We start from the raw sequence: 23,442 nt of genomic DNA on the forward strand, positions 1-23,442 counted from the left end.
CAATCGATTCTGCTTATGATTGAACCTTACGTATTCTGTTACACTTTCCATTGTTTAGGAAATCTGCTTTTTACTGTGAATATATCTGTTTGCTATAATCTAACATTCAGAAACATGCTGCTGAATGCCGTATTATGGATGTTTTATGGAGAATAAATGAACAGCATTCGAGGTTTGTTTGAATGAGACTGCCGATTCCTTGGTATGCAGTGTTTACATTGTGCAGAGTCATGAAGCACTTTCCCTTCCTCCTGAACCTCCCATAGTCCAGCAGCCATATATGGGCTTGTAGACAGATAATGACCAGTTGTGCTTGTACAATTTGAGTGTGTGTGTGTGTTGATGTGTTAGCACCTTTTTTTCCCCGAAGAGTGTACAATCTAGAACCTAAAAGGGTTCTTCGGCTGTCCCCATAGGAGAACCCTTTGAAGAACCCCTTTTGGTTCCAGGTAGAACCCATTTGAGGTCCATGTAGAACCGTTTACACAGAGGGTTCTACGTGGAACCCAAAATAATCATATCTGGAACAAAAAGGGTTCTAAACTGGAACCAAAAAGGGTTCTCTTATGGAGACAGCCAAATAATCCTTTCTGGAACCATTTCTTTCGAAAAATATATCCAAGCATGTGTGTGAGTGTATGTGTGAAAGCACAGGATATGTACTGTAATGGTTTCTGTCTTTGTCTGAGCATATCCATGTGTTGGCCCAGCAGGCCCTGTGCAGTAGACAGAAACAGACAGAAGACTTGGATGTAGCGGCAGGCTGAAGTGATGACTGCTTAATGAGCTCGATTGCTTTGCTCATTCATTAGTGAACAGATTGGCTGGGCTGTTTGGAGAGTTCAGACCTCTGTGTGCGTGTTGTGTGTTGTGTGCGTGTGGAATTGAAGGGTGAGTGCAATCGTTCCCAGACAAAGTCACAAATTACTGCAATGCATCATCTAAGCTGCCACTGTGACCACGCCTAAATGTCAGTTTGGATCTAGAGGCTTTCGTCCAGCGAAGAGGAATGGTTCTATTGCTCAGCAGGAAGCACCGCCAGCCAGTGAGAGAGAGAGGGAGAGAGAAAGAATAGAAAGGGTGCAGGGAAATAGAGCGATTCAGTAGTTTAGCTGTGAGTTTGGCCACCATAATGCAGTGGGGTTCTGCAATCGCGGTGTGTGAAAACGTCTGTAGTGCTGCGCGTGTGCTGGACTGATCAAAAGGAAAAGTTCATTGAAATTGATGTCTTCAAAATCCCAGTCTCTATACAGAATAAAGAACAGATTTGTCACATTTCAGTCTGTCTTTATACTGCAGACTTGGTTTAAAACATGTCCAAAAGAGACCAAGTATTCCCAATTGGAGCGTGAGTATCAATCTAAAAGTGTCACATCTCCGTCAACAGTCGAATGGAATAGGCTGTAAATGACAGAATCTGTATTGTTGGGTACAGGAGGCTGTGAGAAGGGATCACTTTGTATGTCACTCTCTGTTTAATGAAGGAGACAAAGGTCGGTGCATTGTTTGTTTGCTCATGGATGAAACTACAGCCCATTGCATGTACGGTATCTACAGTATTATCTGAAGTCCCATCAGCCCCTGCTCTGACTGTGGTCTGAAGGGCGGGCCTGCAGTTTTCTCACAGTCCAGCTCCTGCCCTGCATTTCCTGTGCATCCTCACACACACGGAGCCTCGCTGCAGCACGGCCTGAGCCCGAGGACACGTTGTAGACGCTGGGATGTTTTGACTGCTGTTTTTATTTCAGAGCTGACAACTTGAGTCTCTTTCTCCCACTCCCCCCCAATTGTTATAATCTGTAACATATCAACATGAGTATGTACAGTATGATGGTATTCTTGAAGAGAAATACTGATTGTTCAGAGCAACCTTTGTCATTCGGAAAACCTGCGCACTTCCTCTCCTCCCCAGCATCTGTAAATCATTGAGTGTGTGTGTGTATACACACAACATGACCAAAAGTATGTGAACACCTGCTCGTCGAACATCTCATGCCAAAATTGTGGGCATTAATGTCTAGTTTCACTCATGCTGCCAAACATACTCTCGTATGTGACTATCCTACCCATCCTTGACTTCGGCGATGTCATTTACAAAATAGCCTCCAACACTCTACTCAGCAAACTGGATGTAGTCTATCACAGTGCCATACGTTTCGTTACCAAAGCCCCGTATACTACCCACCACTGCGACCTGTATGCTCTCGTTGGCTGGCCCTCACTACATATTCGTCGCCTAACCCACTGGCTCCAGGTCATCTATAAGTCTTTGCTAGGTAAAGCCCCGCCTTATCTCAGCTCACTGGTCACCATAGCAACACCCACCCGTAGCAGACACTCCAGCATGTATATTTCACTGGGCATCCCCAAAACCAACACTTCCTTTGGCCGCCTTTCCTTCCAGTTTTCTGCTGCCAATGACTGGAACGAATTGCAAAAATCACTGAAGCTGGAGTCCTATATCTCCCTCTCTAAATTTAAGCATCAACTGTCAGAGCAGCTTACCGATCACTGTACCTGTACACAGCCCATCTGTAAATAGCACACTCAACTACCTCATCCCCATATTATTACTTACCCTCCTGCTCTTTTGCACCCCAGTATCTACTTGCACATCTATAACTCCAGTGTTAATGCTACATTTGAACTATTTCACCTCTATGGCCTATTTATTGCCTACCTCCTTACTCTTCTACATTTGCACACACTGTACATAGATGTTTCTATTGTGTTATTGACTGTACGTTTGTTTATGTGTAACTGCTTTGCTTTATCTTGGCCAGGTCGCAGTTGTAAATGAGATCTTGTTCTCAACTGGCCTACCTGGTTAAATAAAGGTAAAATAAAAAATAAAATTGGTCCCCCCTTTGCTGCTATAACAGCCTCCGCTCTTCTGGGAAGACTTTCCACTAGATATTGAAACATTGCTGCGGGGACTTCCTTCCATTCAGCCACAAGAGGATTAGTGAGGTCGGGCACAGATGTTGGGTGATTAGGCCTGGCTCACAGTTAGCGTTCCAATTCATCCCAAAAGTGTTTGATGGGCTTGAGGTAAGGGCTCTGTGCAGGCCAGTCAAGTTCTTTCACAATGATCTTGACAAACCATTTCTGTATGGACCTCGCTTTGTGCATGGGGTCATTGTCATGCTGAAAGAAGAAAAGGACCATCCCTAAACTTTTGCCACAAAGTTGGAAGCACAGAATTGTCTAGAATGTCATTGTATGCTCAAGCGTTAAAATGTACCTTCACTGGAACTAAGGGGCCTAGCCCGAACCATGAAAAACAGCCCCAGACCATTATTCCTCCTCCACCAAAATTAATAGTTGGCACTATGCATTGGGGCAGGTAGCATTCTCCTGGCATCCTTCAAACCCAGATGCTTTCGTCGGACTGCCAGATAGTGAAGCGTGCTTCATCACTCCAGAGAACACGTTTCCACTGCTCCAGAGTCCAATGGTGGCGAGCTTTACATCACTCCAGCTGACGCTTGGCATTGCACATAGTGATTTTAGGCTTGTGTGCGGCTGCTCGGCCATGGTCACCCATTTCATGAAGCTCCCGACGAACAGTTCTTGTGCTGAAGTTGCTTCCAGAGGAAGTTTGGAACTCGGTAGTGAGAAAAGACAATTTTACGGGAGTTGTAGCGATGAGACAATTGACTTTTTCTACATTTTGTTACGTTACAGGCTTATTATAAAATATATAACATTTTAAAAATCCTCCTCACAATACAGCATAATGACAAAATGAAAACATGTTTTTAGACATTTTTCCTCATTTCATACATATAAAAAACATAACTTTCTAAAACTTGATTGCAGTCCACTTGTGGTAATTTAATTGATTGGACATGATTTGGAAAGGCACACACCTGTCTGTATAAGGTCCCACAGTTGACAGTACATGTCAAAGCAACCAGTCAGGATTGAGGGAAAGATGAATGGAGCAATGTACAGAGAGATCCTTGATGAAACTGCTCCAAAGCACTAAGGACCTCAGACTGGGGCGAAGGTTCACCTTCCAACAGGACAATGACCCTAAGCACACAGCCAAGACAACACAGGAGTGGCTTCGAGACAAGTCTCTGAATGTCCTTGAGTGTCCCAGCCAGACCCCGGACTTGAACCCAATCGAACCTCAATCGAATGTATTTTTATAGCCCTTTTTACGTCAGCCGATGTCACAGTTCTATACAGAAACCCAGCTTAAAACAGCAAGCAATGCAGATGTAGAAGCACAGTGGCTCGGAAAAACTCCCTAAAAAGGCAGGAACCTAGGAAGAAACCTAGAGAGGAACCAGGCTCTGAGGGATGGCCAGTCCTCTTCTGGCTAGGCCGGGTGGAGATTATAACAGTATATGGCCAAGATGTTCAAACGTTCAGAGATGACCAGCAGGGTCAAATAATAACAATAATCACAGTGGTTGTAGAGGGTGCAACAGGTCAGCACCTCAGGAGTAAATGTCAGTTGGCTTTTCATAGCCGAACATCTCTAGAGAGACCTGAAAATATCTATGCAGCGACACCCCCCATCCAACCTGACAGAGCTTGAGAGGATCGCAGAGAAGAATGGGAGAAACTCCCAAAATACAGGTGTCCCAGCTTGTAGTGTCATACCCAAGAAGACACAAGGCTGTAATCGCTGCCAAAGGTGCTTCAACAAAGTACTGAGTAAAGGGTCTGAATACTTATGTAAATGTGATATTTCCGTAAAAAAATGTTTTTTTACTTTGTAATTATGGGGTATTGTGTGTAGGTTGATGAGGGAAAAAAAGCTATTTAATACATTTTAGAATAAGGCTGTAACGTAACAAAAGATGGAAAAAGTTAAAGGGTCTGAGTACTTTCTGAATGTACTGTATGTGTGTGTGTGGGGGGAGGGGATAATACCCATTCTCTATCAACGGGACATTTCAAGCTCTCTGCTCACCTCATAAACAAGGCGAGAGACGGCATGGCATGCTCTGCAGCCACGGATCCTCTCACACACACACATGAGATGAATAAGGAAAGAGAGAAGGCAAGGCATTAATAAGATTAGATTGTTTGATTTCTCCATTTCTCGCTCCCTCCTATCTCCGTATCCCACTTTCCAGAGCTGGAACGATAAACCAAAGGTTATCGACTCCGAACAAACCAACCAGTTATCGTGGATATTTTCTTGATATGGTTTGTTGCGATAAATAATCTATAACCCTACCATAGAAATGTGAAGTTTGAAATGAAACAAGTATGCTAATATGGGTGATTGTTAATGGACCACTTGATAGCTACACCATGTTGTAGTTTTAAGGTTAATAAACATTTTAAAAAAATGAAATGTGGTCCACATTAATGTGTCATTCAATTTATCGTTATCATGATAATTCAGTCAAGTTATCGTGATATGGATTTTGGTTTCTCTTTATCTTGGCTGGGAGTCCAGTTGATGAGCATTGTGCTCCCTCTGGGGCTCTCCCTATTCTCTCTCTCTTTCTTCTCGGTGACGTGTTGATTCACAACACATGCATACCTGTGTGTGTTATCAGTCTGACCTTCTTCCACCACGACACTATGCATCCATCCATCCATCCATCCATCCGCAGTATCTGTAATTGCTCTGTAGGTCAGATCACTGGGAGACAACATGGTGGATCAGTACAGGGTCACGTGTTTGACTGACGAGACCTGATAATTCATCTTTGAATAGTTTGTGAGACCGTCGGCACTACTGTGCAGTGTAAGGTCTATGGCTGGATCATCTCTCTCAAAGCACTACGAGACTGTTGGTTAGACGGATGAGCAGTCTGAACTTCAGCGTTTTCCTGTTAGTCTGAACCTGTGTGTAGCTCCATTTAGCATGTTCTTTGTGAATGCTTGCAATAGGGTCTGTAGTGTAAACCCATCTACAAATGAATCCGTTTAAGACCGCTCTTTTAAAAGCTGTGGCTGTATATACAGTAAGGTGTCTTAAAGACGTGTATGTACTCTATATAATCACACTTTGGGACATAAGGATTAGGCCATGACTACATGGCAGATTTAGTGTTGTATAAAGAACGGAGATGGAATTAGGCTCTTCTCAGCCCAACATACTGTATGTTTGTACCTGCCTATATACACACAATTTACATTGACCTCCCATGTAGATAACTGTAACAGAGACCAAGTCCAGTACATCACTTCTCTCTACTTCCCTATCTCCATGTTTGGTTAAAGACCAAGATTGCTTCCCAAATGGGACCCTATTCCCTATAGAGTGCAATTAGTAGGGAATAGGGTGCCATTTGGGACACAATGTAAGTAACTCCCCAGGGTGGAAATAAATGTCTGGAAGCTTAGGCCCCAATAAATGTCCCTCTGTAAAACGCTTGATGAAACAAATTGTAGTGATGGTTTGGTATGTAGGGGAATCCTAATGATATGCAATAGGGATAATATCATTAATTTGTATGGCAGTAATAATTGTACGCAAAAGGCTAACATCTCCCATTTATGTGTATGTCTTGGCTTGTTTCAGGGGCTTCAGCACAACTGATGATGATGAGGAGGTGGCTCGCGAGCGTAGGAGAAACGCTCGTGAGGAACGAATGAAAAAGGCGGAGATGGAGGAGTCTAGCAGCAGCACCGTGACAACAGAGGTCAACAACACTCACAGGTAGAGAACACAGGACACCCAGAACATGAACAAATCCTTGAAAACCAAAATGTCTTCTACAAATTTTAGGTAGAACCACCTCATTCTCCCTACTGAACAAGACCCTGATCTGTAGAAAGAACCCATCTGGTAACAATAATATAAGTTCCAGTGCTTGTCTATACAAGTAATTCATTCTGTTTTCCCCTCCACTCCACAGTGTGACAGAGACCGAGTCCTCCTTCACCGGAGCAGAGGGGAGCTCCTCAGCAGGTGATGGGGATGACGTGGTACTCCTGGACCGCCTGGCCAAGCGGGAGGAACGCAGACAGAAGAGGTTGAAAGAGGCACTGGATAGACAGAAGGAGTTCGACCCAACCATCACCGATGGTAATGAGAACAGCCAGGAGGAGACCTTCCCTAGCGGGCGCCACCGAGGCACAGAGGAGGAGAAGGAGGAGAAACCAGCCCAGGAGGAAGTAACCACCAACTCCTGGAGTAGAGAGGAGGAGGAGGTGGTGAAAGAAGAGGAGGCGACGCCAAAGGAGGAAGAGCCTGCACCCATCACAGAGCCTGAGAAAGCTGAGGAGGTGGAGGAAGAGAAGAAAGAGGTAAAGTATGGCTTCCTAGATTAACGTTAAAGGGCATAAATGTTGGATGGGAGGTTTTGTATTTACAGGAAGTTATATTGACACAAAATGTACTTTATCTCATAGGAAGACGTTGAAGAAACACAAATAGTACAAGAGAAATTTATTGAATTTGTTGTACCCGCTGCACCACTACAAGAGTGCGGGTTTGAAATATCAATTATGCCCAAGATGGCAGTAGAGGATATATCTGTTGATGAGATCTCTAAGAAAGAAGAGGAAGAAAAACAGAAAAAAGAGTTGGAAGAAAAAGAGGCTGCAGCAAAACTCAAGAAAGAGGCGGAGGAAAAGGCTGAAAAAGAAAGGAAAGAAGCTGAAGAGAAAGCTGCAAAACTGAAAAAAGAAGAGGAAGAGAAAGCTGCAAAACTGAAAAAAGAAGAGGAAGAGAAAGCTGCAAAATTGAAGAAAGAAGAAGAAAAAGCTGCAAAATTGAAGAAAGAAGAAGAAAAAAATGCACAACTCAAGAAAGAGGCTGAAGAAAAAGAAAAGGCTGTAAAACTGAAGAAAGAGGCTGAAGAAAAAGAAAAAGCTGCAAGACTCAACGAAGAAAAAGCTGCAAAACTCAAGAAAGAAGGAGAAGAAGAAGAAAAAGCTGCAAAACTCAAGAAAGAAGGAGAAGAAGAAGAAAAAGCTGCAAAACTCCAGAAAGAAGCTGAAGAGAAAGTTAAAAAATCTAAGCAAGCAGAGGAAAAAAAGAGAGCTGAGGTATCAGTGTGACTTTAAGGGTGATTGCCTCCATTCACATCCTGGATAACTCCAATGTTCCTCATATATCTACTGTATCATAATACAGTACGCTCAATAATACAGTTATATTCAAGATATTTTAAATGACACATGTAGAGGATATATTTGGGTTATCCAGGTTTTGCTGCGTTTTACATCTTCGCTGTTTGGGCCACTTCCACATCCACATTCTCCCATGCTTTAAGGTCTGGTCACAGATCACAGAGTGGTCACGATGTGTTGCTTTGCATCATTGAGAACTTGGTCAGTTGTGTCCTAGTCTGGTCCCAGATCTGTTTGTTCTGTCCTGCCAATTCCTATGATCATTGTCATGCCAAACTGAGCCATAGAAGTTGGCACGAACAGATCAGCAACCAGGCTAAGTTATGTCACAGTGTTGTCACAGTGTGTGTGTCTGTGGTCAGCATCAACGTACATGTGCATTGCTCTCACCTTTCAGGCTGCAGTGGGACACCATTGTATGGCAATTTGCCTGGCTTCTACAGTTCGCATATGTAGATAGATGCCAGAGTTATCTGACTTCCCTTGTTATGTTTCCCTGTGTTCCTGCCCACCAAGGAGGAAAAGTCCAAAAAGCGGGTAAGATCAAGTGGAAATGTCGACTCAAATAGAAATATTATGTCGGTGATGATCTAAATCATAGATTGTAAAAATGTCCATATTATGCTGGACACCATTTGTTTATATTTTATAACTTTGTTTTTGTTTCTACGTTGTTGGACTTTGATGCAGGAGGCTGCGAAGGTGGAGTTGGAGAAACCGAAGTTAAGATCAGTGAGGAAAGACGAAGTGAGCATCATTTTCTGTCCACCCGACAAAACAGTTGCCTTATTATACTACCACCGTGTGTTGCATTCATTACCTGTTCTATCTATCTCTGCTTTTTATTTGCGTATAACTCATCCACCGGTCTGTTGCTCATCCACTGGTCCGTCACTCATCAATTGGTTTCCATTGTTGAATTGATAGAGATAGATGAAGCATGTTGGAAGGGGTATTGTAATCTCATTCCAATGATAGACCAATGGATTCATGATAGACCCCTATCTATCTGTGCTCTCTATTGAACAGAAGGAGTCCTCCCTCTCCAAGCAGCAGAATGGCGGTGTGGCGCGCCCCGCCGAGGCCGAGGACCAGGAGCGCCTGGAGGCGGAGCGTAAGCTGGAGGAGCTGAAGCGGCGTCGTGACGAGGCAGACAGCGAGGAGTTTGAGAAGATGAAGCAGAAACAGCACGAGTCTGAGGCCGAGCTGGAGGAGCTGAAGAAGAAGAGGGAGGGGAGGAAGAAGGTCATTGAGGAGGAAGAGAAGCAGAAGAAGGCAGAGCTGGCTGAAAAGAAGGCCAAGGAGCAGGTGGGTGGGGACGGAGAGACAGACAGACAGGTGGGGGCTAAGGATGGACAGACAGACAGGTGGGAACTGGGGACGGACAAACAGACAGATATGGAATGTCGCTTGCAGTGGATAGCAGCCGTTGTACGGGCTCCTGTCCAATTCTGCTATGTTGTGGAGGTTTTTAACACTGATCTTAACTTATTTTGTACATAATGTCTCCGAAAGTAGCTTCTGGAGGTCAGAACAGCTATCACTAATCTCGATTTGGATGACAATTTCTACTTCAACTAGTCTACAGTTCTGGATGCTCTGTTTACTAGATCAGGCCCTAATTCCCCGGGACTCGAAAGAGGAAGCAACGGCGTAGAAGTGGCAGGTGAGCCGGGCAATCTTACGAGACTATGTTGGTGGCCAAATAAACTGCCTTTACCCTCCGTTCTGTTTGAGAACGTACAGTCACTAGAGAACAAACTGTACAAGCTCCATTTGAGACTATCCTATCAACGGGACCTGGAGAACTGTACTATTCTGTGACTGAACAAAGACATGGATAATATACATCTTGCATCAATGCATCGTCAAGACCAGTCAGCAGCCTTTGAGGAAGATGAGGGGGGAGGTGTGTGTCTCTTTGTTCACAACAGCTGGTGTGCAATGAGACTACACTGTTTACTAAGAGAGTTTTTATCTACATTTTTCATAGCTGTCTATTTACCACCACAAACCGATGCTGGCACTAAGACCGCACTCAACAAGCTGTATAGGGCCATAAGAAAACAAGAAAATGCACACCCAGAGGCAACGCTTCCTGTGGCCGGTGTTTTTAAAGCAGTGAAACTGAAATCCCTTTTACCTCATTTTTATCAGCATGTCACCTGTGCAAGTGGAGGCGACAAAATTCTAGATCACCTTTACTCGACACACAGAAAAGTATTAGAAGACTTCCTGAGTGGTGCAGTGGTCTAAGGCACTAGAGATTCTGGGTTCGAGTCCAGGCTCTGTTGCGACCGGGAGTCCCATAGGGTCGCACAATTGGCAAGCTTGGTTGGGTTGTGTTTCGGAAGACACATGGCTCTCTACCTTCACCACTCCCGAGTCCGTACGGGTGTTGCAGCGATGAGACAAGACTGTAACTGCCAATTGGATACCACGAAATTGGGGAGAAAACGGAGTAAAAAAAGTATTAGAGGTTCTGTCTCGCTCTCCCTTTTGCAAATCTGGCTATAACTCTCATCTCCTGTTCCTGCTTACAAGTAAAAACTCAAACAGGAAGTACTAGTGACGTGCTCGATACGGAAGTGATCTAATGAAACGGATGCTAAGCTACAGGACCGTTTTGCTACAGGACCATCTGATAACATTGAGGAGTACACCACACCAGTCACCGTCGGTACATATCCCAACCAGAAGCCATGGATTACAGGCAACATCCGCAGTGAGCTAAAGGCTAGAGTTGACACTTTCAAGGAGCGGGACATTAATCCGGACACTTATAAGAAATCCCGGTACAACTATGAGGTGGTGAGGGTAGGCAACAACACATCTGCCAAGCTGACCCTCAACATGGGGGCCCATCAGGGGTGCGTGCTTAGTCCCCTCCTGTACTCCCTGTTCATCCATGACTGCGTGGTCGCGCACGACTCCAACACCATCATTTAAGTTTGCTGACAACATAACGTTGGTAGGCCTGATCACCAACAACCATGAGACAGCCTATAGGGAGGAGATCAGTGACCTGGCAGTGTGGTGCCATGACAGCAACCTTTCCCTCAGCGTCAGCAAGACAAAGGATCTGATTGTGGACTGCAGGTAACGGGAGGGCTGAGCACGCCCCCATCCACATCTACGTGGCTGTAGTAGAGGGGATTGAGAGCTTCAAATTCCTCAGTGTCCACATAACTATTAAATTAACATGGTCAATACACACCAACACATTCAGGAAGGTACAACAATGACTCTTCCCACTAAGGAGGCTGAAAAGATTTGGTATGGGCCCTCAGATCCTCAAAAAGGCAACTGGTTGGTAAGGTGCTACAGAGGGTAGTGCGAACGGCCCAGTACATCACTGGGGCCAAGCTCCCTATCATCCAGGACCTCTATACCAGGCGATATCAGAGGAAGGCCCTAAAAATGTTCAAAGACTCTAACCTCCCAAGTCATAGACTGTTCTCTCTGCTACCGCATGGCAAGCGGTACCGATGCACCAACAGGACCCTGAACAGCTTCTACCACCAAGCCATAAGAGAGCTAAATAGTTACCCAAACAGCTACCCGGACTACCTGTATTGACTCTTTTTGCACTAACTCTTTTGAATCACTACCTGCTTTATTGAACAGCTAAATTATTTAAAAACCAAACATGTTTTCACCACATTTCAGAACGTTTTCTTCAATTTTGTGCCTAGTAAAAAACCCTAACCCTAGCTTCATGTCTTCATCCCGGTTTAACCTTAACCTTAACCCTAACGATAACAATGATGGTAAAATGGGCTATTGCTCTGGTTCTAACAGGAGGAGAGGAAGAGGTTGAAGGAAGAGATAGAGCAAAGAAGAAAAGACGCTGCAGAGAAGAAGAAACAGATGATCGAGGAATCGGGCGACAAGAAACCCTTCACATTGGGTGTCACGCCCAAGGGCAAGGTGAGGCCCTATAGGCTTCCGCTACAGATGATATCATTACAGTAACTGAGAGAGATCCGTTGATGATTAACAAAAGCTATCGCCTATAGATATTGTGTCCATATTGATGTGCAATGTCTTCCCATAAAGCAATACAATGCAACACCTTGAGTAAAGATCCACAGAATTATTCTCATACAAACATGGGGAACTGCTATGTGTTTCCAAGTTTGAAACATGCTGCTGTCTCTTTAATTGTTAAGCCTGTTTCTATTTCCTCTGAATGATAGACAGCTTTTCATAAAAACAGAAATTCTCCATGACAAGTGCGGAACAGGGATTTTTCTGCTGGTTTCACAACTGTGCTCAAATATGGGTGTTTAGAGGAGGTCTAGGACTGAGAGGAATTTATTGTGACAAGTATTTTGGGAGCATCCACAGCTAGCAGTGTGTGTGTGTGTTTGTGTGTTTGTGTACGTGTGTCCCTGCCTGAGTGTAAGGCTTGCATGCGTTTGTGCGCACACTCGTTATGGACTTGTCATTTATCATAAACAGCAGCTCTGGGTTCCCGGCCCGGGGCTCAGGAGCTGACAGGAACCTGCTTATACTGGCTTTGTGACAGTATTATCTCACAGAGGCAGAAAATATAGTCTCTGACTCCTCAACACAACACTGAGTCATCACCATTGGGTTCACTTTGTTCAGATCTCACAGAACTAACTGCCCAAGAATGGTACGAATTGTAGTCTAAAGGGAGAAAAGACGAAATGGAAAGAGAGGGACCAAGGGAGAGAGAGAGAGAGCAGCAGACATTTGCATCAGCTGTGTGTTGCATGTCAACAATGTGTTTACAAGTGTAATCAAGTTAGTCTATTCTCTGTGTTTTTAGATTGGGGAAAGAGCAGAATTCCTGAACCAGAGAGCCCAGAAAGGGTGAGCATTCCTTGCCTTTTACTTCTACTATGGTATACTATGGTTTCATGTAAACCTTCAGTCTAGAGTGTACTGCATTGTACTCACGGTTTGTGTGTTCTCGCTCCTACAGCTGTAAGACATCACATGCTCCTATTGTCTCCAAGATAGGCAACAGACTGGATCTATACACTGCTGCAGTTCAGGTAAGGCATAGACACATCCTAAATGCATAGTGTTCCAGGGCATCGTGAGGCCGACTCATCATGTCATAAGATGACAAAATGAGTACAAAAATCCAATAAAAAGCTAGGAGGCAGAAATTAGGTGATTGTATCTTGTTGAGGACCTTTTTGTCCATTTGTAGTCATCATTGTGAATTGAGAAGTGGCTCTCATCTGACTTTTATGGTTAAATAAAGGTTAAATAAGTAAATAAATGGAATACAAACATAATCACTTGTCTCCCAGTTTCTCTATGTATTTATTTTTAAGTGGCATTATCTTGATGTCTGACTGTAAGTCGCTCTGGATAAGCGCCTCTGCTAAATGACCAAAATGTACAAATGAAATGTCTCCTTTCCCTCTCCATAGACCAACCGGGATGTGAGGTCTCCTAAGTCTCCGGTCTCAGACCTGCCAGAGACACCAAGCATCCGCAACATCAAGAGCATGTGGGAGAAAGGGAACGTTGGGGGGGCCACTGAAAGCCCCAAGCCTATGAATAAGGTGAGGGAGGAGAGGGAGTCAGGAGAGGGACGGGGAGACATGGATGAGGGGGGGGGGGGTTGAGAGAGGGAAAGGGAGAGAGGGAGAAGAAGGGCAGCAGGTAGCCTAGTGATTAAGAGAGTTGTGCCAGTAAGTGGAATGTCACTTGTTTGAATCCCCGAGCTGACGAAGTGAAAAACCTGTTGATGTGCCCTTGAGCACTTAACCCTAATTACTCCTGTAAGGCGCTCTGGATGAGAGCATCTGCTAAATGACTCAAATTTAAAAATAAGAAGCGATTGGGAGACAGGAAGACAATCGCTGACTGTAAGTCATGAATGACAGCCTACTTCTCCATCTTCTTGCAGGATGCTGCTGATATTAAAGTGGGTGTGGCTGGACTGACCAAAGGCTGGGGGAAGAGCCCAGCAGACACTGGCAAGGCAGCTGCAGCCGCAGCTGAGAAGGCTGACGTAAGGACAAACACACACGATTGAGCTCTTTAACTTGAAAATATGGCTAGCTGTAGTCTAATGACCCCAAATGGCCGACCTGGTGAGTGCACGTCTATACGATCATCCATTTGTCTTTCAACTTGTGACTTACACTAGTGGAAACACGCTGAAATAGGATTTCTATACGCATCATGTCAGACGTGGAGACACTTTACACAAACAGTCTGGGAGCACTGCGAACGTACTGCCTGGTTCGAGGTGTGACTGCAGGGTACAGCGAAAATCATTGGCTCCTAGCTCCAACATGCAGGACTGAGTGAAATAAAACAAATAGTATTATATACATAATACCAACTGTAGCAGTGATGAGGGTGGAGGGTGGAGGAAGGGTAAAGACTGTTGGGGGGGGGGGTGCTCCTATACTGCCCGTGTCTGAGTGATGGGAGCGGGTAGAACAGAACAGGGCATGGCTGCCGTACCAGGCTGTGATGCAGCCCGACAGTACGCTCTCGATGAGCCCTCGGGGACAGGCCGAATTTCCTCAGTATCCTGAGGTTGAAGAGTCGCTGTCGGGGCATTCTTCACCACGGTGTCCATGTGGTTTTACCATTTCAGCTTCTCTGAGATGTGTACGCCAAGGAATTTGAAGTTATCGACCTTCTCCACAGCAGCTGCGTTGATGAGGAGGGGGGTTGTCATTCAGTTCAGTTACCTTCCCTTTCTTGGGCACTGGGATGATAGTGGGTATCTTGAGTGGCCACCTGAGCTACAGAGACATTGAAAATGTCAGAGAACAGCCAGCTGGTCTGCATATTGCCTTGCGAGGGTTAACACATTTGAATGACTTACATACATCCTCATTGAATACCATGAGTATGTAGCCCATGTCATCATGGTCTCTCCTCGGGAGCTCAGGGCCATTATGCTCGAATCGTGAGAAAAAGGTATTTAGCTTGTCCGGTAAGGGTGGTGTTGGTGATCGCGATGCGGCTGGCTTTCTTTTCGTAATCCGTGATTGTTAGGAGCCCCTGCCACATACGCCTTGTGCCTGACCCGCTGAATCTTGACCGATCTGCGTAGGTTGTATCTGTACTGTTTAACCAAACTATTGTCTCCATTCACCTGTTCATAAGCAGCATCTCTCTCTTTCAATTTCAGGCGAGAAAAAGACCAAACAAACAACAGAAGTACGATAGTTGTGTGGCAGGATGCCAACATACACTACATGACCAAAAGTATTAGTATATAGACACTGATGTTGGACATTTAGGACCAGGTTCGCAGTCGGCATTCCAATTCATCCCAAAGGTGTTTGATGGGGTTGAGGTCAGGGCTCTGTGCAGGACAGTCAAGTTCTTCCACACAGATCTCAACAAACCATTTCTGTATGGACCTTGCCATGTGCACAGGGTCATTGTCATGCTGAAACAGGAAAGGGCCTTCCCCAAACTGTTGCCACAAAGTTGGAAGCACAGAATTGTCTAGAATGTCATTGTATGCTGTAGCTTTAAGATTTCCCTTCACTGGAACTAAGGGGCCCAGCCCGAATCATGGAAAAATATCCCCAGACCATTATTCCTCCTCCACCAAGCTTTACAGTTGCTACTATGTATTGGGGAAGGTAGAGTTCTCCTGGCATCCGCCAAACCCAGATTCATCCGTCGGACTGCCAGATGGTGAAGTGTGATTCATCACTCCAAAAAACGCTTTTCCACTGCTCCAGAGTCTAATGGCGGCAAGCTTTACACCACTCCAGCAGACACTTGGCATTGCAAATGGTGATCTTAGGCTTGAGTGTGGCTGCTCGGCCATGGAAACCCATTTCATAAAGCTCCCGACGAACAGTTATTGTGCTGACGTTGCTTGCAGAGGCAGTTGACACTTTGAAAGTCACTGCAATAAGTCCATTATACTGCCAATGTTTGTCCGTGGAGATTGCATGGCTGTGTGCTCGATTTTATACACCTGTCAGCAACAGGTGTGGCTGAAAAAGCCAAAACCACTCATTTGAAGGGGTGTCCACATACATTTGTATATATAGTGTACCTCCCTGGTTCTGCCCACTCCACATCAGCCACTGTCAGAGGCAATATTTCACCTTGCTTGGACTGGATAGTTACTTTAACGTTATCTTACTGCTGACAGAGTACGATAAGAGAACATTCAAGTTTGCGTACATCATAGCCATGGCACATGAGTGTGTGGTTTATGGAAGTGTGTAAACAGTGTCTTGTGGGGACGTTTTAGATCTTGGTGACAATGTGACCGTCTGTATAGGACCAATCAAAAAATGTAAAGTCTCTCAAATGTTTTCAGTTGACGACCAGTTTCATAAAAAACGAGTTTTGCAGTTGATTTGTTTTCATTTCTAATTTCTAATTTAGTTTAAAACTAGAGAGTTAAACTAGATCATTTCTGTGTATAACCGATTTGTAGGATACAGGTATCCTAAATTGGATGTATATCTAAAGTAAATGACATATCCAGTGTGATGTTGAGGCCATTTGAGACAGTCAGTGCATCCTATTCTTTCTAGCTTGCTAGCAGGCTAATTTGACCAGTTCTATTAGAGACAGACAGAACAGTATGTGAGGCGTACTGTTGAATTGGCAAGCCACTTTGTTCGAATCTGACATTTATGAAGTTTTATCTTGAGTCCCATTCCTTCTGGCCACAAGTACTTGTAAGAGCCAAGTTGCTTCTACATGAACGCTACAAGGTTTCCCTCTCATGGAGAGAAGTCGTAAAGCACTCCTTCTGTATGTTATATGAAATGTTTTGCTTAGATTTGCATTTAGCTTTTGAGGCAGGCTATTTGTTTTGAGAAAATGTCTGTCTATCAATTACTGTTGTTTAACAACTTCTTTATTTCCCTCTCCTACTTGACTAGCTCTGCAGTTTTCCTCCTCCAGAACTTTCCTTCCTTCTGTACTTTTCTGTTCTGTCTTCTGATTGATTTTATCTGTGGGAAAGGTACAGTATGATCCAGTTTGTCATGTTAGCCATATGCATCTGACATCTTTCAAAAGTACTTTCTTGAAAGCACCATTGGTGGAAACATGTACATTTTTAGTTCCTCAATACATGATTAGCAATTTAGTCGTGATCATTCACCACCCATTGATGCACTTCTTAGCATCCAGCGTAGTTCCATCCATGCTTTTTGTTCAGATGAAATGCACCGCGGCCTCACTATGGCTTCTTCCCCACGTTATGCTCTGTGTTCTCTTGCAGGACCTGAAACCTGTTGATGTGGGCAACAAGCGCAGCCTATGGGAAACAAAGGGCTCCTCCCCTGCTAAGGTGAGCTAGTAGATCAGACGATGGCCCTGTCCCGAAACAACCCCTAGCCCCTAACCCCAGACACATGGAGAACAGAGAGGATTTGATGTTAACAGTATGGGGATAGCTCCACCTTGCCCTCTAACAGGCTAGGTGTAGTTTTTGCCATATTGCCAACATCTGTCCAATCTCTCAGATCTCCACAAGTGTTGGGTTTAGGGTGATTAGGCAACAGTACAGTGTGCCAAAGATGAATCACTTGTTAGGATGTACAATAACACAGGATTCTGTGATTCTACTCTTCCCCATTTGGAAACAGTCAACGTAATTGACTGCACCTTTAAACCTCGATAAGCAGAAGAGGTAATGGTATTGAGCAAAAGGAAAGTTACACCACCAGGTACTTAGTCTTTAGCCTGATCCCAGATCTGTTTGTCACACCAAACAATGACCATAGGAGATGACAAAACAGCAGGCTACTGAGTTATCTTAACCTGCTGTGATTATACCCCTATGTATTCTACGTCACCAACGCCATGACACATAATGGGTCAGCTGCACCTTTACAGGAAAGGTTCCAGGAATGTTCTCCAACTGGTTTGACATTGGGAATGTTCTCAAATAGTTCCAGGAATGTTAAGAAAGGATGTTCTTCTGTCGGGATTTCAGTACTCTAGCATAACGTTTCCAAGTCATGTTCAATTCTGGTTTGCTGATACACCGTTGTCACACTTTCTTCACTCTCATTCCTGAGTACACTCCTTGTGAGTCAGTTTAGCATATTCAAATGCATGACCCTGAACTATATGAAGTTTGAGTAAGTAATAATGATTGCCCCTTGGTAAAACATGATTCACCTTGAAATACAGTCATTTCACCGGCAAAGATTAGATGGTTTAGTAACTTTGTGTCCCCTTAATTTCTGTTAACAGGTGACAGTTGGAGGCAAGAACAAATCTGTCACAAATGGTAAGTGAGTTTTCTCACCATGATGTGAACGTGTGCGCACGTGCTTTTTCCGAACCTGTTGTGAGTGACATCGTCACAGAACGAAAGAAGCTGAGGCTACGGAGACTTTTCCCTCTCATGAAGGACACCCACACACACAAGCCTCGAATTGATTTCATCCCCCAATGGAGCCGTGTCCATAACTCCTACGTCTGTCCTCCACTTTGTGCCCGAGGTCGCTGGCCACCGTAAATCAAATCCTTTGGACGGACATATTGGGCATGTTCCATTGTTGTTCCTCGTTGCATTATTGTTCTATATTTAAAGGGCCCGTTCCCAACTGACCTTATTTCTCTGTGCAAGGAACCTGTCATGTCCTGTGTCCCAAATGGTCTAGGCGGCGTGGGGGTTAAACAACGCAGGGCAGCGGAGGCATCCCAAATGGAATCCTATTCCCTATATAGTGGGATGCCTCCGCTGCCCTGCGTAGGTCACCCCACGCCACCTGGACCTGACGAATACTGTGCAGACCGTCGGCATGATGCCACGCATGACACAGTGCAGCTGCTATTGTCACACTACTGTTGCATTATGCCCGTAGGGCTGTGGAGGATTACCAGCCGTTTGAGCTGCAAAGTAGCCTCCCTCACTTGGCTTTTACACGCAACCGTAATGTTGTCAAGGCTTATACTCTTACGGGGTCAATTGTAGTTGCTTACGGTGTAATCTCAGTGGCTGTTGAGTGAGACTAGCAACAGTAGATACTGAGACATCAAAGAGATATGATTCCTATGGGTAACAAGTTATATTGATTGTATAGTACACGTTTCTGCCCAAGTACCTTTCTCACTACTGTGCTACTTTTATAGTTCCCCCAATACGGTATATACTGTATCATTAGTAGCACCCTCAGCCCAGTCTAACCCAAACTGGGGATATCCCTCAAACACCCACTGTCTGAGTCATACCCTGGGGGAAGGAAAAGCTGTCCGCACTCGCTTGGGTGTCACCCTATCTAGCGCCCCCACCCGTGCAACCTTCCCAGATCTTCAGCTGAAAGAGCCCACTGGGAATGAACTGAAGGGCAAATTAAATTTTTAGAGCAATCAATCACTCAAACTAGTGTCACTGCAGGGGCCTCAGAATATGTGTCAACAAAGGTAGCGCCTACTGGGTCTGATATACACACGCGCGCACACACACGCACACACACATACACACACACACACACTTGCACGCACACTTGCACGCACATACACACACATGCATGCTTGTACACAAACACACACCTCACTGTACTTGAACACATTCACGCACACATGTTTGTACGTACACACACACACACACACACACACACACACACACACACACACACACACACACACACACACACACACACACACACACATATATATTTTGATGAACAGCTCTAAAATTAGATTGCTTGTTATTCAGTCAGTGTCTCTAACACCTAATAACGTTTGATAAGCCATGCCATATTCTGAAGGAGTGGATACATATTTCTCTCTGGGAGTTAGAATTGAATAACTATGACTCACTTAGAAGTAGAAGTATACTTGACTACTTTATTTTAGTGATTCTTACATTTTTAAGAGTGGCTGTACTGGTTGTTCTCTGTTTCCTTGCACCGTTTTGCCACTTTTTGAGACTTTTTGTTTGTGACGTTTTGCAACTTTTCCTCAGGACTAATGATATTTTCCTCCCTATCTCTCTCAGCAGGTGTGGGACGCTAATGATCCAAAGTAAAAACCCTGAGGAAGAAGCCCAAACTGATGAAATACAAGACTCTACTCTGTGTATTCATAACCAAAAATATCTCCATAACAGCCCTGCAGGGGTTGGCACCCAAATTATTTTTCAGTTCTGAACAGAAACATTATAATTTTTTTGTTCCGTTCCACTGTTCTGACCAGCAAGTTCTGAACCTGTTCGAAACCCCCCAAAATAAATATAGCAATCCTTTCTGTTCCTTTTTAAACCTCTAAAATCTATTTTTCTATATGACTTCGCCAATCATTGCGGATAGAGCAGCATGCTATGGAGTGGGCACGCTATAGTTGTTAACATGCATTGGACAGACAAGTGTAGGTCACGAGATGCGACTAACATTTTGCGGGTGGGGTGAGGGTGGAGGAGGAGGCTTGGCTTGAAGTGCTGGGCATCTTGTTATGACATGCATTTTCTGAATTAGACCCAGAGAATTATAGCTACGGAGGAGCGGCTTCTATGAAGGAACTTTGAATGTCAACTTTCGAGAGTTGGCTTAACGTTGGACTAGAGCTATTTAGCTAGATAACAAGCTTGTGTGTGCTATAGTATCCTTAACTAGCAATGAAAAAGTTAATCCATTCTTCTCTACTAAATAATCTCTCTCCTTAATTTCTGAATCACGCTTGTAACATCAGTGGGCTACAGTAGCCTATGCTTCAGAGGGGGAGGGGCATGTAGCCTACAGACACATAAACACAGGCGAAGATTTTCAGCTGGCAGGCACACACTGGAATATGTTTTTGAGTGTGGGCTTTGCAGAGGTGCTTTGTTTTTGTTTTTTTGTGGGACTGGAAAGCAATCCCCAGAATGTATAAAATAACGTTATTAAACAGTTCCCATGCTTGAACAATAATGGTTCTGTTCCAGAACAGTATACTGTAGATCACTTTAATTCCTGGTTCTGATTCTGTTCATCGAAAGATGTCATTATTTTCCGGTCTGTTCCCTGAAACGGTTCCAACCCCTCCAGCCTTTGCACAATCCCTTGTACATCCTCATAGAATTTATGCTGTGAAAATGAAATTTGGAAATAATTTATGTTAGTGTAATGAAAAATATTGTATCCCCTCCACCCTTCTGGGCTCGACATAATTTATTTGATAAACAAGAGAAATTCAAAGAATAGATAAGAAACCTTAAAAAAATGTTTTCAAAGTTATCCAAAATGTAATGCGTCTTCTGAAGAGACACTAAGAATTGAATAAGGTATCTATCCAAAAAGCCATACTGAACTGAATTTTGTTGTACTTTAATTTTTTTCTATTTTTCAAGAAAAGCTTCCATAAGGTTGACATTAGCTGGCAGTCTGATCATATACATGTACTACCTATATGTCAAGATAGATGTTTGTCACATTCATCACTTCGATATCTTTGCTCACAGTGTAATGGTGACGTGATGGCGTCATTGTAGTGCATATTCACATTATTCAGTCGTACGGGGTATTTTAGTTTTCAGTGATGAATTAGCAGTATCCACTATCACAGCTTTTTTGAGATGTGTTCACATTTTGTATTCCATTTCTGGAAATATCAAAATGAGTATTATGGCATCACAGCTGTTTTTTCCTCCCAAATATACTTTTCGTTGACTGATACTTTGGTCCCGCTTAGCTGGGTTTGGGCTGATAAGCCTCTAAATACTTGACTTATTTGATGTTTCCGGATGTCAATATTCGGACTGCCACATGGTCACGAGGAGGCTGTCCTAATATGGACATAAACCATGAACTACAACTTATTTCCCAATAAGCACTGGTTGCTAAACTAACCCCCTCAAAATCATTGGATAAATAATGCCCAGGACTGTAGCAAGATTATCAGAGGGTTAATTACTCCTTGGTTGGGCTTAAAGGTCTCAATGTATAATAAGGCTATTGGAATTAAGGACTATCCAAGAAAGGTGTGAGCGTTTGACTGGAGTTAACAATCATCCAAAGAGACAGGAGTCATATCACATTGTTCCATGAAGATTTTCACAACTAAGCCAAAGAGACTAGGTTTTTTTAGAACAAAGTTTTAAACAATGAGGAGGCATAGATGCAGTAAAGAGGCCAATGGAACATAGACCATTGTGGGATAGAAGAAGGACACCGGATTGGCGCACGTTCAACAAATCTCGAATCAAATTGGATTGGTCACGTACACGTGTTTAGCAGATGTTATTGCAGGTGTAGCGAAATGCTTGTAAGAGCTAGAAGCGAGGCAGCCCTCTCTGTCGGCTCCATTTCCTCCCCAATCTGATCTTAACAATGCCAAATCTGTCATGATTTATGTATTGTAACAGGTCCACAATGTCGTTACTGAAGTTCGATTTGGATATATTTGGCTGTTTACGCTGCATAACATAACATTTAGAAGTAGTCCATTTTCATGTTTAGAAGAAGTGACTGCTAAATGCTAACACCCGTTCGTAAAAGCTGGTAGCATAGCTAGCATAGACAAATCGGTGGTGGTAGTCAAAGTCGTTTTTAACTGTAATGCAGTTGATTGATGATGACATAAATATGTATTGGGGTTGACATCAATACAAGCATTATACGCCGATTTTTTTACATATTTTTTTACCTCAGCATAGTTTCAAAGGCACATAAACAATAGCCTAAATGTAGGCACATTTTCCTGGGGGCAATAAAGACATTCGGGATCTTTCCTCCATGGCTTCTTTCCCCTGTGCGTTTCCATGGCATTTCCATTGTTTTGGTCGACTTCTATTGACCTCGTTACCGCATCTATCATTTCAAAACCAAATATGTCAAATGTTCTGGGGATTCTTAAGTATGTCCTCTTTTGTTTACACATTTTCAAGTAATTCATTGTATTTGATTTTTTAAAGGATTCTTTGCATCATTTTGAAACACCATGGGAAATGTTCCCACAGAGTAACATTAGCTGAGATTTGCACCGTATTGCAAGTTAAGGGGAAAAGTAAAGACCCATCTGTCTATATACAGTTGACTTTACTGATGTATACCAAAATACAATACTGTACTAGGCGTCTAATTAAAATGCAGTTCTTTACTCACTGTTTCACTTTGGCTTTCTGAGTATGACGTGGTAGCGATCTCTGTGAATGCTCCTTTTTCTTTTAAACTTGAGGTAAAGGAGAGTATTGTAAGTAAAGTAAGTCCTAATGTCTATTATAATGAACTGCCTTGTTCTGAGGTTTTGATTCAAGATTTTCCTTGTCCCCGCTACATCAATAAAACAAAATGTAAAAAGCTAAGAATGTGTCATAGTTTTGTTTTTGGATGTTGTGTTTTTATTCAATAGCTTATGAATGTTTTAATTGATGAATGATGTTCTCAAAAGGCGAAGGGTGGACAAAGAGACCTGCAACGTTTTTCATGGAAAGGAATGTGGTCAATGAAACCCTGTGTGTCT

General features: G+C 43.7%; 1 protein-coding gene across 4 annotated transcripts in view; it reads left to right on the top strand.

Moving 5' to 3' along the window:
- Window positions 1-23,287, top strand: part of LOC135524082 (non-muscle caldesmon-like) — a 53,163-nt gene extending 29,876 nt beyond the window's left edge. For 2 of the 4 annotated variants that reach the window (XM_064951267.1, XM_064951266.1), the window contains exons 3-16: window positions 6,500-6,637; window positions 6,837-7,227; window positions 7,333-7,971; window positions 8,572-8,592; window positions 8,746-8,802; window positions 9,085-9,363; window positions 11,857-11,985; window positions 12,854-12,897; window positions 13,010-13,082; window positions 13,470-13,604; window positions 13,952-14,056; window positions 17,273-17,341; window positions 18,253-18,289; window positions 20,006-23,287. In XM_064951267.1, the coding sequence (XP_064807339.1) occupies window positions 6,500-6,637; window positions 6,837-7,227; window positions 7,333-7,971; window positions 8,572-8,592; window positions 8,746-8,802; window positions 9,085-9,363; window positions 11,857-11,985; window positions 12,854-12,897; window positions 13,010-13,082; window positions 13,470-13,604; window positions 13,952-14,056; window positions 17,273-17,341; window positions 18,253-18,289; window positions 20,006-20,022 (2,134 nt within the window). In that variant the 3' untranslated portion in view covers window positions 20,023-23,287. The remainder of the gene's footprint in view (window positions 1-6,499; window positions 6,638-6,836; window positions 7,228-7,332; window positions 7,972-8,571; window positions 8,593-8,745; window positions 8,803-9,084; window positions 9,364-11,856; window positions 11,986-12,853; window positions 12,898-13,009; window positions 13,083-13,469; window positions 13,605-13,951; window positions 14,057-17,272; window positions 17,342-18,252; window positions 18,290-20,005) is intronic. The other 2 variants (XM_064951268.1, XM_064951269.1) reach the window with 2 other exon arrangements.
- The last annotated feature ends 155 nt before the right edge of the window (window positions 23,288-23,442 follow it).

This window comes from Oncorhynchus masou, chromosome 31, assembly GCF_036934945.1.
Source record: "Oncorhynchus masou masou isolate Uvic2021 chromosome 31, UVic_Omas_1.1, whole genome shotgun sequence".
NCBI classification, from domain to species: domain Eukaryota; kingdom Metazoa; phylum Chordata; class Actinopteri; order Salmoniformes; family Salmonidae; genus Oncorhynchus; species Oncorhynchus masou.